The sequence below is a fragment of the Physeter macrocephalus genome, chromosome 14 (assembly GCF_002837175.3).
Source record: "Physeter macrocephalus isolate SW-GA chromosome 14, ASM283717v5, whole genome shotgun sequence".
Classification (NCBI taxonomy): Eukaryota; Metazoa; Chordata; class Mammalia; order Artiodactyla; family Physeteridae; genus Physeter; species Physeter macrocephalus.
In genome coordinates, this window is record NC_041227.1 from 112,595,239 (window position 1) to 112,610,896 (window position 15,658).

The window sequence follows — 15,658 nt, forward strand, 5'->3', positions numbered from 1 at the left end:
GCAGTCCTGGGGATCATGAAGGATGACTCATAGTGAAGCTCGGGGTTTAGGGTCAGCGAGCAAGAGAGCAGAACCCAAACGCTTGTCCCCATGTCCTCTCCCCATCTTGTTCTCTCCCTCCACCAGTCCAAGGCACAAAGCCCAGACCCTTAGCATGTCTGAAATGCACTCGGGTATAAAGAAATTCACCCCTTTCTGGCCACTAGCTCATTCTTTCACAATCTGGCAGCCAGCTCTGATGACCCTAGTGGGAGAGTCAGAGAACACCTTCTGTCCCCACCTCTCCATCCTCTGTCTGGTGCTCAGAGTTGGCGTTGGAGCCTGGGGAGGCTGCAGGTCTGAAGATTTCTTTTGCTTTTTGTACCCAGCATCCCATGTGGTGCCCCGTCCCTGGGAAGAGGACTGACAGTACGGTAGTCACCACCCACAGAAGTTGGCTCTGGGCTTTCCCCTGGGAGCTAGGAGCCTGTGGGCCTTGCTTGGAGAGTTGGGAAGACCATTGTCTTCACCAGCAGCTCCCAGTACTGGGTCCTGTTTCACAATGGCCAGAGAGGAGGCTGGCCACGATGTTGCTAACCCTTTCCACACTACTTCCTTGGTCCAGAGGGAACCCAGACTGGAAGATGCGGGTCCATAGAGTAGAACCAAAGGCCCCTTCCATACTGAGCAGAGAGCAGAGGACGTGGCAGCCCTGGGGCTTCGCTGGTACAGCAGCACAACAGGATGGCCATGATAAAAACTGGCATGAAACTCTCCTCCCCGCCAGATGCACCAGGCATCAGAGGTTCAGCCTGGGCCTGGCAGGCACGGACCCATCTCACCTCCCCAGATTGAAATTCCACTCCAGAAGTTGAGCAGGAATGACCTGGCTGGGACTAGTATCAGCTTGACATGCAGGGGAAATGGGCAGGCAGCTCCCTTTTTGCTGCTGCATCAATTCCCTGTGGCAGAGATTTGTGAGGGAGGACAGGGCAGCTATATCCTATCTTCCTTCACCCCAGGGAAGGAGTGATGTGTGTAAGGGAGTTTACAGAGGGACACATTCGGGAAGGAGAAGGAGCTTGTGGCGGGGCAGACACCCTTAGAAACTGGATCTGAAGAGGCAGGGGTGGGAGGACTTGAGTCTGAAGTCAAACTCCTGGTGCCCAGACTCTCTTCCACTATCATAGACTGTAGCATCATAGAACACAGCAGGGAAGGGACCTCAGGGTTCATATACTAGCCAAACACAGCATTCTCCCCAAGTGGCTTGCTTTAGGTGACCCTATAGATGAAGAAGCTGGGCTTCTGGCCTCTGGTGAGGGGCCAAGTGTGCATCTGCCCCAACTCTGAACTTGGGACAGCAATGGGTACTCACCAGTGGCCACAACTATGTCTAGGAGGCTGTTCTCTGCGGTGATCTCTGCACAGGGAACAGCAGTGGCAGAGCGGTGCCAAGAAAGGGCACTGGACTTAAATGACCTTGAAGACAGCCACAGGATGGGCGCCCCCCCTCTGCCGGCCCCACCCACCATCCCCACAGGGCCAGCCCTCAACCCAGGATCCCTGGCCCAGAGGAGCAGCTTCATTCAGAGCCATGGTATCTGTGAGCAGCTCTCCAGATTCTCAGCTTCTGCCCCTGCTTGTCCTGGTCAGTACCATGCCAGGACCTAGTGTCCCACAGATGGCACTCCACTCTGCAGGCCTGGCAGCCACGAGGGTCCCTCAACAACCTGCAGGAGAAGGGGTTGGCGGGAACAGGCTAGGCTTCTGCTAAACCAGAAGACAGCCAGGGGAGCTCCACCTCGCCCAGATCTCTGCACCTCTCAGTCCTGATCCCCTCCCAGCCCTACTCTGCACCCCCCTCCCCCGCCACTTCCCATCAGCTCAGGTGACAGGACTCCAAATGCCAACTGTCCTCTGGTCTTTGCTCCCATCTCTAATGGAACTGAGGTGTCCGTGGTTGTCCTGGAAACCAGGCACAAAATACAAAAGCCTCTCTCCCCAGGCTCTTCCCGTCCCTCCAAAGGAATTCTTGGGCAGCTCTGGGGGCCCAGGCCCCCCGCCCCCACCCCACTTCCGCCTGGCTGTTATTCCGATTTTGACCCCAGGGGCCCAGCCAGGGGAGGATTTCAAAGCCTGAAAAAGCTCAAGCCTCTGGGTTGAGCTAACCCTACAGAAAGATGAGGGTGGGGGACACTGTTGGCCAGGAATTCAGTCCAAGTAGCTGCACTCACTTGCCTCAGTGACCTGGACAGGGGAGAGGATGGAGTCATGAAGCCTACTCCTGGTCCCACATTGCTTCTAATTCATGGGGCCAAGACAAACCAGCCAGAGTAGGGGGCTGGGGCTGGACTTTAGTTTTCCTGCCAGCCTGCAAATTAGAATTGCCTGAGGGAGCTCTGAACCCACACCAGTGTTGGGTTGCCACCTCAGAGCAATTAACTCAGAACCCTCAGTCTGGATCCCCATCCACTGGGCTAAGCTCAAAATGGTCACAGCAGGTGACTGGGACCTGGTGTAATAGGATGGGAGTGGCAGGGGCTGAAACAGAGGGCATGTCCCACCTAAGTTCCAAAAATAAGACTTTGGAAACAGTTGTGCTAGACCAACGACAGCATAGCCACAGCCTGGGTTAAACCTGCTGGCTGGTCTGTGAATCATTAGTCAGCAGAGTCTAAATGCTCTGATATTTACTGCCTGTGCCTGATATGCTAAACACAGTTATTAATTTTTTTTTAAATTGATCTAAAGGCTGATGTAAAACAAAACAAAAAACTTTTAGAGAACCAGATTAGAACTTCAGATGTTCTATAAAATAGGAGCCAGAAAAAAAGCAATCATCTCAGCCCTTGGACCCAAACACTATTTCCTTGGAGCACTTGCTGTTAGCTCCTTCCTCATTACCTGCCTTAGGAGAGCAGGAGAATGTAGTGACAGAGAGGCGTGGAGTCCTCCTGCCTCCACCTGAAGCCTGCAGCCACCAACTAACAGCTTTGACTTTGGGTTCATCATTTCAGTTTCCTGGTGTGCTAAAGGACAATAATAAAATTGCCTGCCTCAAAGGGCTGTGAGGATTAAATGAGATACTCCACGCAAGGTCAGCACAGTGGCTGAACAAACCAAAACCCCAACGCTGCCACTGGTGGTCAGGGGTGCCCTCTCCTGGCAACTTGAAAAACTTGACACATGGCAGCCTGGGCTGGAACTGAGCCCTTTGTTTCCCAAGCTGAGCTGACCGAGCCAGCGTGACTGGCTGATAGGGTGATTTTAAAGGTCTGAGAAACCTTCACCTTTGCTCCCACATTAAGTAAGGTGTGAAGGACTGATACTGAGCCAAGGCTGACAATGGTGGAAAAGTGGGAGGGGAGAAAGGGCTTGAGAAATGGAGGGAGGCTGGACAAACCTTTCCAACATGGCCCTCCCAGGTGCTAAGGCAGCGGCTAGGAACCCATGCCACCACTGCTCCTGCTCGTACATGGGGCAATGGTAACTACCAGGCCCTGGCTGGGATTGCCTCCGTCCTTGAGGCTGCCCCGTAACTCAGAACTGGGCAGGAAACAGCGAGGACTTCTGGGATGGGCCCTGGTGACTCCAGAGACGGAGAAGCAAGCCTCTGCCTTGGCCGGGCAGCAAGGGAGGAAGTGCCGGGTCAGGACTCTGAAGAACTGTCTCCTGCTGGCCCACTGGGTGACAATGGGGAAGTCTCTGAGCCTCTCTGGGCCTGTTTACCCCTCAGAAAAAGAGGGGTCTGGATTAGATGGGTTCTTGTGTCCCTTCTAGCTTTTTTTTTTTTTTTTTTTTTTTCTGTACGCGGGCCTCTCACTGTTGTGGCCTCTCCCTTTGTGGAGCACAGGCTCCGGACGCGCAGGCTCAGCGGCCATGGCTCACGGGCCCAGCCGCTCCGCGGCATGTGGGATCTTCCCGGACCGGGGCACGAACCCGTGTCCCCTGCATCGGCAGGCGGATTCTCAACCACTGCGCCACCAGGGAAGCCCCCTTCTAGCTCTCTGATGGATTCTAAACTGTTCCCGCTCTGGGGGAATGAGACCTCCACCTTCTGCCAAAGTACCAGCCAAGACTTTTAGGAGAAGAGGGCCCAACAGTGATGGCTCTCTGACACCCAGGAGGAAAACCACAGAGGCTCAGTTGAGAGAGATAGAGATATATTTCTTCTGTTGCATATTTCAGACTTCACACTGAGCTTCAGGCACAATGCTACTCCAGGTTCTTCTGAGAGCCCTGGCAGAGTCTTCTTCCCATGCTACTCATGAGGGCTCGCCCCAGGCCCTGCTTGCAGTTCTGGGTACCTGGGAGACTCCACAATGGTCTCAGTAGGCCCTGGTGCCCTGCTTTCCCATCAAGGGGCAGGGGATGCTGGAAAGCCCTAGAGCCAACCCCACCCCCTCTTCTACGGTCCCCTGGCTATAAGAGGAGAGGCTGACCCATTAGATTCCAGCTCTGCAGTGCTCCCCTAAATCACCTGTTCTCCAGGCCTCAGAGCCTGGCATAGCACTTGGACCCCTGCAGAGCCTCAGCAGTTAGCAGCACAGGCCAAGGCTGGCGGATGAGGCCCTGGAGAGCGAGGCAGGCCCCTGCTCCCCAGAGCCATGGCCCACTTCCTGGGGCTGCTCTGAGCCCTATTGCACATCTTTTGTTTCCAGTTCATCCCCCCACTACCCATTTTTCTTAAAAAAAAAAAAAAAAAATTAGAGGGGAAGGTGAGGAAGAGTGGGCTGTGGAAGCTGGAGCCCTTCTCCCCATGTTCCTGCAACATCCTGGTCCCCAGCAGAGCCATTTGCAGTGGTAAATACTAAGCCCAACTTCCCTGCCGTCTACAGGTTCTTGATGACTGACACAGGTGTACTGCCTGGGCCTCTGGTTCTTGCATACGAAGGGGACATCCCTCCGTCGTCTGTAAGGTGCAATTCCCCGGGTCTTCCGGAGGCGCTGGCTGGGACCCTGCTACCTGAGTCGTCCATCTGCTTTGACAGGCCCCAGCTCTGATTTGGGGTCGGGGAACAGAGAGCTCCAGCTGGTCAGTCTGCAGAGCTCCAGGGAGGAACAGGTGGAGGGGCCCATGGCACACAGTCCGGCCACAGACCAGAAGCCACCTAGTTCCCCATCTGTCCAGGCCTCCAGCGCAGGGCCCGTGAGCTCCGCATGCAGCCGGGCAGCCTCCTCTGCGGGCTCTGGCTGAGGCAGGTTCAGGATGCCGCTGAGTCCCTGGAAACTCTGCTCCATATACTCGTTGTGGGGTGGCCCAGCGTGCAGCCAGCTGGCATCATCTGGAGGTACAGAGCAGGAGTAAGCAGGCCCCGCCCAAATGATTCCATGAAGGCCAGACCCTGGGAGTCAGGTCTGGGCACCCCAGTTCCTGTCCCAGCTCTACCACGGAGTCGCATCTTGCTGAGTGACTTTGGGCTAATCCACAGAATTTTCTATGCCTGTAAAACTTAGTATTATAAAATCAAGACAGTAATCCCTGAATTCCTGATTGAGGATTAAATAAAACAGTGGGTTCAAGGCACCTTAGAAAGTAAGGTTACTTTCTGGTAATGGTCTGGTTTGTGTCACCCATGCCCCTTCTCAACCACCTCTAGTGGTTCCCAGAGCCCTCAGAAGCCTAGTACTCAGCCCCTCCAGCTATGGCGCCCTGCGTACTTTGCCAGCCTTCTTTCCCACCACCCCCTGGCATCCTACTCCCCTCCACCCTCTGTTCCCCTCACGTACCAGACACCTGCTAACTTTGTTCCCTCATTTTAGAATACCCTTCTCTGTCTATAAAAATCCAGCTCCTTCAAGGCTCAGCTCCAATACCCTCCTGCTGTCAAGCTTGCCTCCCCCGCCCCCTCTCCTCCATCAGGCTATGAGTCCTAGGAGAGCAAGGCGCAGCTTGCCTGTTCTGATCCGCCTCAGCCGCTGCCCCACCCCAGCACCCCGTCCTCCTCTGGGTTACCTCTGCTCTGACCCACCTTCTCTATGATAGGATGTGGCTGGAAGAAGGAAACATCTACCTACTTACTGAGCGCCTACTATATACCGGCCACTTTTACCCACATACTCATTCCTAATATCTCCCAGGGGGTAGTTGCTTGTATTAGGGCCCCCTTGCAGGAACCTGCAGCCTATGCCTGTGTTCAGAGTCTGCTCTCTTATCCTCAGCCAAGTGGGTGGAGGGCCATGTGACCCTGCCCACCTGGCTACCAATGGACTGGGAGGATGGCCAATCAGTTTTTCTGTCCTAAGAATGTGGGACTTGTAGATCAAGAGGCCCTGGTCAGTCTCTGTTGCACTGAGAGGCCATGTATCAATATACTGAGAAACCAGAGCCTGAGGCTGATACACAGAGCACAGGATGAGGGACAAGGTGGCCCCAGAGAGACAGAAAGCACCTCTGGGTCCCAGTGGGACCTGAGTCATTTCCTAGGTTCCGTGGGGGAGAGCCCTGCATTTTTCCAATAATTTCCCCTTTTTCAGTGGAGCTCGTTTGAGTGGATCTGTGTTCCATGCACCCAGGAGGTCTCTAACAGTTGTATTACTCTTACTTTACATGTAATAAGACTGAGGCTCAGGAAGGCCAAGTAATTTGCCAAGGATAAAAGCCCAATTAAAGTGTCAGAGCTGTGTTCTAGAGCCAAGTCTGCCTAACTCCAAAGCACCATACCATAGTGCAAGGCCCTGGGATGCTTATGGATGAATGATCAAGGCCACAACATGTCCCCTTCCCCTACTCTGATGGTCAGCTTCTTGGGGTCACCTGTCTGGCAAATCCTATTCGGCCTGGCTCCTGGGCATCATTTGGGAACTAGATCCTTACCTTTCCTGAGAGGTAGTTTGCGGTTGAAGGTCAAGGGCAGCACGAGGAAGCGGGTCTCACCCAGGGGTTCCCAGAACTGAAGCAGTCGAACAGTCCAGGCCCCTGGCCGCAGGGGCCGGCTCAGTGGGGGCTTGTACTGCGTGACCTCGGTTTCCGCGTCTACCACGATGTCGTAAGATGTAGCCACCACATAGGTGGGATCGATCCACACCACAGTGGCTGTGAGGTTGGGGCCTCGGGCCCAGCGCTGCATGGCCACAGGCTCGTCCAGCGGCCCCAGCAACCCCCCAAAGTTCCGGAAAAGACGCTCTTTGGGGTCCCACTCGGTGCCAACCTGTAGGAAAGGAGGCAGCTGGGCAGGAGCCGGGGTAAAGTCCTCTCTACCTGCTGCTACCTCTAATTCCTGTGTGACCTCAGGCCAGTCACTGTCTCTTTCTGGTCCTCGGTTTCCCTATCTGCAAAACGATGGGCTCAGACTAGGATTTCTTTACTAAACTCTGAGATTCATTCTAGGCTCCTATTCTGACCTGCTCTCAAGTTCTGGGGGCAGTGAGGCAGAGATGAGGTTCAAAGCCCTGCCCAGAGACCACCCCCAACACTAAGGAGACACTCAAAAGCCTAATCTTCTGGCCCGATTGGAATGTCCAAGTCCCTTTAGCAGAAAATCCCTGGAGTTTAGAAGACTGGGCTTGCATTGTAGTGGAACCAAAGTCCCCTCCCTGCTGACTGCATGTCCTCTCTGCATCCCAAGGCTGCAATCACTGGGAAAGAAGACCCGTGAATCCATTTCTGAAAGGCCTAACCCAGTCCTTAGCCCTTCCCTTAGTGTCTGTCCCTCTCTCCCCACTACCCCGATTCTTGCTGGGGGACAGGAGAAAGCAAGGGGAGGACCTGTCCCACCTCCAAACTCTGGAGCCGGCTGGCCTGGTCACTGCGCCCCAACAGCTTCAGCGACCCCTGGGGCATCAGCCACATCTCAAGCGTCTCTGCCGGCCCCTGGGCTGAGGGCTGCACCGCCTGCGTCACCAAGTAGCCCTGGAAATGGTCGTCATAGAAATACAGGTGCACGCTGGACGGCAAGCCCCTGGGCTCAAACCTAAGAAGGTTCCAGCAGGGAGAAAGGGAGATGCCATCAGCACACCTGGCTTGGCCTGGAGTCCCAGGGAGGGGGCTCTGGGGTGTCCCATCCCCAGGTGCTTTCTTTGCCCCAGATCTCATAGCCACAGATCCTATGTGCCTGGCTTTTGCCGCCTTTGTTTGCATTTTTCCCTGCCTCAGACTGGGGGCTCCCTGGCGGCAGGGGCTGTCTCTTTCTGATTGGCCTCCTCGTAGGGCACTACACACTGGGGGTCTGCAAAATGTCAGAAGGAGGTCTCACCTGCAGAGTGGGTTGGCCAGTGGGGACGCAGCGGTGGCGGCGTGGCGCAGGCTGAGGCGGGCGAAAGCGGTGTAAGCAGTGAGCATGACATCACTGAGCCCACTGGGGCCATCGGCCACGTCATAGGTGTTCTCCCAGTAGGCCTTGAGGGCTGGAGTGCCGGGGGGGTAGCTGCCATATAGGTGGAAGTCCAGGATTTCCAGTACCTCCTGGTTCACAGTTGACTCAAACTTCCGGGCGAAGAAGGTGGGTCTGGAGACTTGCTGGAGCAAGAGAGGCAAGGAGGGTGAAGGGGTCTGGAGGTCCCAGAGAGCACAGCAGGGGAGGCGCCCTTCCCGGCACTGCCTGGAGATCAGCCTCCCAGGGCCTTTCCTGCTGCCAGTGTAGCCCCCGACCCCTAAGGGCTGCTCCCAGCGAGGGGCCCCCAGATTTTCTGGTTGGACCACCTTGGATAATTTCTGACTGGAGAGCACCTGGCGAAAGCTGGGGTGAGGCCCTATCAAGGGGCAGAGATTGGGAGTCATAGGGAAGCACCTGCAGCCGTAGGAAGTCCTGCGGCTTGAAGTCGTTGGGGGAGCAGCCGCACCAGTCCACGATGTGCTTGTACTGGCATTTGCAGCCCAGCTTGCGGTTCCAGTTGGTGACCCGCAGGTTGTTGTCCACGAGGCTCTCGCAGGCTGGGCTGTTCTCCAGCACCGTGTGGAAGAAGGACTGCGGGTGACAGGGCAGGGTGGAGGGTGAGCTGGAGCACCCACCACGCGCCCTCTTGGCCTGGGTGCGGGCCCGGTCACCCACCTCGGCTGGGAGCAGCGTGTACGTGTAGAACTGACGTAGCTGGGCCACAAGTGGGTCGTCTGTGTACACCACATACTCCACAAAGCTGCGCGTTAGCACGAACCAGTCAGAGCCGCCATCCACCACGATGCCCGCTGGGATCTGCCGCTCGCCCAGACGCCACATGTGCGAATCGCACTCATGGAAGAGCCGGTCCAGGCCCTGTTTCTTGATGAACCTGTGGGAGGCAGATGGGCCCGTGGCTGAGGGTTTTGCAGGGTGGGATCCAGGCTCTCATCCTTCCAGGAACTAGCGCTCCGTAATCTGATTGGTTTGGAGGTTTTGCAACCCAAGGCTGGGGTCACAGAGGCCCCCTGTGTGGGAGGGCTTGTGGCAAGACCCCAGGACCAGAGCCTCCTCCCCCGGCCCCTAACCTGGAGTTGTCCCGGCCATGCGACTTGAGGAAATTCTTGTCCCGGTTCTTGGACAGGAAAGCTACCAGCTCTTCGTTGGTCCTGGAGAGGAAATGGGATGTGGGTAGCGTGTGTGAGAGTGGCTCAGTCACTGGCCCAGAGTGACTTTACTCCTTGGCCCCTTCATTTCTCACTGAGAGTCGTCCTGACCAAGTGACCTACTCCAGGTTGATGCTCTGGGGTGGTGGGCATCTGAGGCCCCTGAGGAAGACCACCCCATCCTTCTTCCATCCCTTGCTGTCTGACCCATGACCCCCAGTACAGACCTCTGGCTCCTCCTCCTCCCCATCTCTTGTCACTCTCAATCCTCACATCATCTTTCACCAGCTCCTCCCCTAAAACATTGCTGGGGCCAAGGGACCATGTCTGAGCTATGCAGATTCCAGAATGAGGCTTGGGGGAGGGAAGGAGTCCATCAGGACCCTTGAACCCTGAGTGCCTTGACGTGCCCCCCTCCCATCTGCAGGGCTCATAGCACTACCGCACACCTGGTCGGGTAGTCAGTGGCACTGAGGTTGATGAAGAAGTCCCAGGCCCAGTCGGGCACCTCCAGCAGGTCCTGCATGCTCCGCAGATACATCCTCAGCAGGCTGGCCCCGCCCCAGATGGTGACCATGCGCCAGGGCGTCACCCGCACATTATCATACTGCCGGGCCAGCTCTACCACCTCTCGGTGCAGGTAGTTGGAGCGCTGTGGGAAGTGGGGAGGTGGCGGTGGAAACTCAGCAGTGGAAGATGGACCCCCAGCATTACAACCTTCCCACTCCGCCCCACCCCAGAGCAGAGTACGAGTGTCACAGAATGGAGAGAGCACAGGCCAGGGCTCCAGCTCTGAAGCAGCCATGTCACCTGGTGCTGGCAGCTCCCCCATTCCCTGTTCCCCTATCTCTGGGCCACCCGAGCAGGTCAGAGACACTGTCTGTCTATGACCTTCTGAGTCTCTGCTCTACTTACTCAGATGCCCTTGGTCTCCCCGGCCACAGTAGGTACCTTGTCCACGTGGATATAGAAGAAGTGCTGCTTGTGGTAGACAGCCTTGAGGAGACGCTTCAGCTGGCGGATGGCGCGGCCATGGACCACCAGCATGTAGGCGATTCGTACTGGGGGGCCATCCACGGGCTGCTGGGCCCGAACGTCGTCCCACTGGATGCCGGGGCTCATCTTCCCTGAGAGGAGAGAACAGGGGCATCGGTGAAGTCTGGCCCCAGGTCACAGGGTGGAGGCAAGACGGGAAGAGGGGGCTGCCTGCCTTCCAAAGGAGGAACCCTGCACTTAGAGCCACTGCTCCTAGGCCCCAGCTCCACCTCTGCCACTTAGTGCACTCGTCACCCAACTTGGGCAGCAAGGTGAGCCCCTCTGAGCTTTCATCCCTGAGAAATGGAGGTGAGGATCCCTGCCATGCCCCCTCCCGGGCTGCCACCTCTCTGCCCATGCCTGTCTCTTACCAGCCCGCTGGCAGTGCCGGGGCACAGCCTTGGGCATGAGGCTCCCGGCCTGGTGCAGGCACACCACGTTGGCAATCTCCTGCTGGCACTGCTTGGAGCTGGCCCGGGCCAGTGCAGACAGAGCATCCTTGCCCACGATCTCGCACTTGGGCGTGAAGCTGTTGTCTGTGGGCTGGGGGGCGCCCTCCACACTCCCTGTGTCTCCATGTGGGAAGCCAGCTGCCCCAGCCAGCGCCTCCCCGGCCGCTGCCCCACTCAGGTTCTGGCGTCCTGGGGCCTCTGGGGGCGGGGTGGGGGGGATCCGCCGGCTGGTTCTGTGCCGGCTGGTTACTGCTCGTACCACCTTGGCCACGGGCATGCCAGGGCTCTCAGCACGGCCCCGCCAGCGCCCATGCTTTCTGCCCGTGCCGCCCCGCCGCCCAGCTGAACTGTCTGTGTCCTTGGAGCCCTCACCGGGGTCTAGCGGCCGTGGCTTCTTCTGCCTTCCTTTCTGTAAAAGATAGGCGGACACAAGTCACCGGGACAGGCACTCTCCTCCAGCTCCTTTAGCTTCCTGCTGGGCCTCAGGCCTGGAAGCCCCTGCCACCCTTGATCTAGAAGAGTACTCTTTGCCTGAGGACTCTGCACAAACAGCACTTCTGCTGGGAGGCCTCCCTGACCAGCCAGCAGAGGAAATGTCGCCCTCCCCGAAGGCACCATTGCACCCACGTCCCCGCGATCACAAAGATCACAGGGCACTGAATCTCTTTTGTGCTTTGGATTCAGATACCACTTTCTTTTTCAGCAACTATGAAAATGAATATCCACATATATCATAAGAGAAACATGCAAAGACCCTGCAGACAAGAGTGTCCACCTAGCACTCCCACCTGGGCCAGACTGGGAAGAGACGGTGCTCTTCAGAAGGAAAGCATTCTACTGACTACAGTATTTCCGCGTGGGAGTGCTGAGGCCACAACAGAGCAAAGGGGTCTTGCCTGGTAGGGAGGACAGAGGTGAAATCTGAGACCCCATTACTGGTCAGGTTCTCTGGGAAGCAGAGACCAAGAGAGAGTCAGAGTGCAAGAGATTCACAGGGGGGTGGGGGGGGTCACACTCTGGATGATGAGGAAGCAGGAGCAGGAAGCAGCAGGGAAAGCCTTCAGATAGCCAAGCCGGCCTGACATCTGCGCAAAGAGGGGGAAGGAAGAGCTTCAGACGACAGCTCGGCTTGGAGAGGGCCTCGATCATCTAGTGGGAAGCTCCAGGGCAAAGACAGCCTAGAGATGGGAGCCGTGGTACCACTGCTGGAGGTGGCCCAGGAGGTGCCTGGCCATGGCTGGACGGCTGAGGCAGAGCCTGAAGGCACCTGCAGCTGCAGGCTGGCAACTCACTGCTCCTTGTGGCAGGGTCTTTCTCGAAGGGAAAGCTGAGTGCTGTGCCTCAATATCTCCACCCCTGCTTCCTGGCTCCTACAGCCTCTTCTAGAACCCAGGCACTTCCCTAATGGTCCGGTCACACTTGAAAGTGTGTATACCCACCCTCTTCCCAGCTCTCCCTGTCCCCCTTTTGTGACACGCCCCCCCCGCCCCCACCACTTCCCTGCCTGACCAAATCCCATCCATCCTTCAAGATCCAGCCCTGAGTCTCCTTGTGTGAAGCCATCCCGTTTGCCCCAGGGTAGGACGTTCTTCTACCCAACCAACTCCTTGGGGAGAGGCTGTCATTTCAGCCCCATTACCCCAGTGCCCGGCGAAGTAGCCGGCACATAGGATGTCTGGTTGGTGTCAGGTGGGTGAAACACGGAAAGGATGGAGGAGTGAGAGGCACTGTGTGACTACTCTGAAGTCACCAGAGCTCCCTGCCCAGCTCTGCCACCCCCCCAGTTACATACCTTCTCTGAGCAGGTTCCCTCAGCTTTAAAATACAGGAGGGAAGTGTGAGTGTCCAATGAGATAGAGCATGAGATAGTGCAGCTAGAAAGAGGTGGCGCCACCAGCTGTCCCCTTCCTCTCTCAACACTCTCTGCGCAAGTCCTCTTCTGGCCTGGCCTTCCAGCAGCATGACTCACTGGACCACAGCCTCTGAAGCACCCTCCTCCCTCAGCTTCCAGGATGCCCTCCCGGTGTTTCCCTGGTGTGGCCTCCATGGCCACTCCTTATCAGTCTTCTTGGCCGACCCTTCCTTACCTCCCAAGGCCACCCTGGGGCCTTGCCTTGTCCTAGGTCCCCAGGTGACCTCATTCAGTCTCCTAACTCCATCCACTCCCAGATTTCTCTCTTTGGTCTGGAGCACTCCCTTGAACCTTCAAATGTCTGTCAGCCTCCTTGATGCCTCCCTTGGGAGCTTGATAGACCTATCAACCCACAAATCCAAAAGCGAACTCCTGATCTTCCCCCACTAGGCTCCTTCTTCAGTCTTCCCCGTATCAGTTAATGACCTCTCCATCCTTCAGGTCTCTCAGGCCAAAAACGTAGTGGCGTCACTTCGACTCGTTTCTCTCACAGTCCATCATCAGTACCTCCTGTTGGGGCCCCCTTCAAAGTACATGCAGAATTTGACCACTTCTCACTGCCTCCATCATGACCACCCCTGCCTGGAAGCCCTGCTCTTACTCTGGTTTCCTACAGTCCACTCTCATCACAGCAGCCAGTGTTTCCTTTAAAACAATCCCAGGGCTTCCCTGGTGGCGCAGTGGTTGAGAGTCCGCCTGCCGATGCGGGGGACACGGGTTCGTGCCCCGGTCCGGGAGGATCCCACATGCCGCGGAGCGGCTGGGCCCGTGAGCCATGGCCGCTGAGCCTGCGCGTCCGGAGCCTGTGCTCTGCAATGGGAGAGGCTGCAGCGGTGAGAGGCCCGCGTACCGCAAAAAAAAAAACCCAAAAACAAGTCCCATCTCCCCACTCCTCTGCGTGAAACCACCCGTGGTCCCCCCCTTGAGGACAGAGCCCGTGAACCTACAAAGCCTATGTGAGCTGTGTCTGCTCCCCGGCCTCTGACCTCATGTTCACTCTGCTCCAGCCTTAATGGCCTCCTCAGCGTCCCTCCATCCCACCTGGCATTCACTGTCCCCTGTGCCTGGAAGGCTCTCCCCTAGATGTCCCCACAGCCCCTGCCTCCAATTCCTTGCTCAGGTGGCATCTTCTCAGGAAGGCCACCCTGTCCACTGTATTTAAAACTCCAGCTCTCCCTCAGCCTCCACTTTGTTTCTCCCATAGCACTTACTACCTTCTCTCATCCTATAATGTATTTATATGTATAAATGTATATAGTGTTATTCTATGTCTCTCCCCTTACAAGAATGTAATGTCCATGAGGACAAAGCTTTTTGTTGTTCTGTTCAGTGATGTATTCCTACAGCCCAGAAGAATGTCTGGCAATGGGAGACACTATATATATATATATATATATATGTATATTTTCTTTTTAAAAAATTTTTGGCCGTGCCGTGCAGCTTGTGGGATCCTAGTTCCCTTACCAGGGATCAAACCCGTGCCCTCAGCAGTGGAAGTGCAGAGTCCTAACCACTGGACCACCAGGGAATTCCCTCAATAAATATTTGTTGAATGAATGAATTTATGAATGAGTGAATGAATGAAAAGCTCTTGGCATAGGCTCAGCATTCAGTAAACGCTGTCATCCTTACTATTATTATTAATGGAAGGAGAATAGGAAAGGGTCAAAACGTGAAGTCAGGAGAGAAGCAAAGGCCTTCAGATACTTGAGTTTTCCCTGTCCCTCCCCTCCCTAGGACCTCCCTCTCCTCTGTCAGAGCACGGCAAGTGCCTTAGGGCCAGGGCCCCACCCCTACCCTGGCACCCCAGCCTTCTGTGCCTGGCACCCAGGCAGCCCTCTTGGGAGGTGCCCAGTGAGAGCCAGGGGTGTCTATCTCCATCTGAGAAGAGATATCTGCAAAGGGGAGGGCAGGTAGGGGGGAGGCAGCAGATCCCAATCTGTTACCCACATTGGGGAGGGCACCCTGGACTGGAAAGCCCTCAGGAAAGGTGGCTGCAGCCCCACTGAACTGAGCATACATCAACCTGGTGATGTCGGACCTGGCCACACAGTGGGCAGAGGAAGACATTCTCAAGCTTAGGTGGTTGGAGACGGCAAAGGAGCTGTGGGCTCTCAAGATGGAAGTCAGTATCAGTGAGTGAGGAAGCTGGTCAGGAGGGCAGGGCACAGGGCCAGGCTCGCTGTGGTGGGGGATAGGATGTGGGAGGAGATGGGCATGTTGGTGCCCTGCACTGCAGCAGGGAGCTGGCTGACCCTGAGAAGGACAATCCCAGAGGGGGCTGGGGGACCAGAAGGCAGCAGCGAGGAACTGGGCGGGGGACTCCTGGTGGGCAGCCAGCCCCCACCACATATAAACACCCCAAGAATGCTTATATGCGCAGCAGCAGGGCCCATATTTGTGCCCCTAGAGGAGCTGCCCCCAGTCGCCCCTGAGGTCAGAGTCCCCTCTAATTACTGAGGATGGGGACTGGCCCTAAGACACCTGCCTGGAGGCAGTCTGGCCTCCGAGGCCCCCTCTCCCCACTGAGGAGGAATTCAAAGTCCTCTGACATTTCCTGGCTCTGCAGCTTCTCCTTGGAATCCTTCTCTGGGCCATGGAGACAGAGAATACAGCAATGCTTATCCTACACCCCACCACCTTGGACCTCTCAGAGCGTTTAAAGTAAGCGGTGAGAGGGCTTCCCTGGTGGCGCAGTGGTTGCGCGTCCGCCTGCCGATGCAGGGGAACCGGGTTCGCGCCCCGGTCTGGGAGGATCCCGCGTGCCGCGGAGCGGCTGGGCCCGTGAGCCATGGC

General features: G+C 56.6%; 1 protein-coding gene across 3 annotated transcripts in view; it reads right to left on the reverse strand.

Moving 5' to 3' along the window:
• Positions 1 to 4,007: 4,007 nt before the first annotated feature.
• The window catches only part of XYLT2 (xylosyltransferase 2), a 16,820-nt gene continuing 5,169 nt past the window's right edge, over positions 4,008 to 15,658 (reverse strand). For all 3 annotated transcript variants that reach the window (XM_028499206.2, XM_028499208.2, XM_028499207.2), the window contains exons 2-11: positions 10,870 to 11,359; positions 10,415 to 10,590; positions 9,913 to 10,115; positions 9,386 to 9,466; positions 8,973 to 9,189; positions 8,712 to 8,888; positions 8,178 to 8,440; positions 7,700 to 7,895; positions 6,800 to 7,133; positions 4,008 to 5,267 (exon numbers count right to left, since the gene is read on the reverse strand). In XM_028499206.2, coding sequence (XP_028355007.1) covers positions 4,945 to 5,267; positions 6,800 to 7,133; positions 7,700 to 7,895; positions 8,178 to 8,440; positions 8,712 to 8,888; positions 8,973 to 9,189; positions 9,386 to 9,466; positions 9,913 to 10,115; positions 10,415 to 10,590; positions 10,870 to 11,359 — 2,460 coding nt within the window. In that variant the 3' untranslated portion in view covers positions 4,008 to 4,944. The remainder of the gene's footprint in view (positions 5,268 to 6,799; positions 7,134 to 7,699; positions 7,896 to 8,177; positions 8,441 to 8,711; positions 8,889 to 8,972; positions 9,190 to 9,385; positions 9,467 to 9,912; positions 10,116 to 10,414; positions 10,591 to 10,869; positions 11,360 to 15,658) is intronic.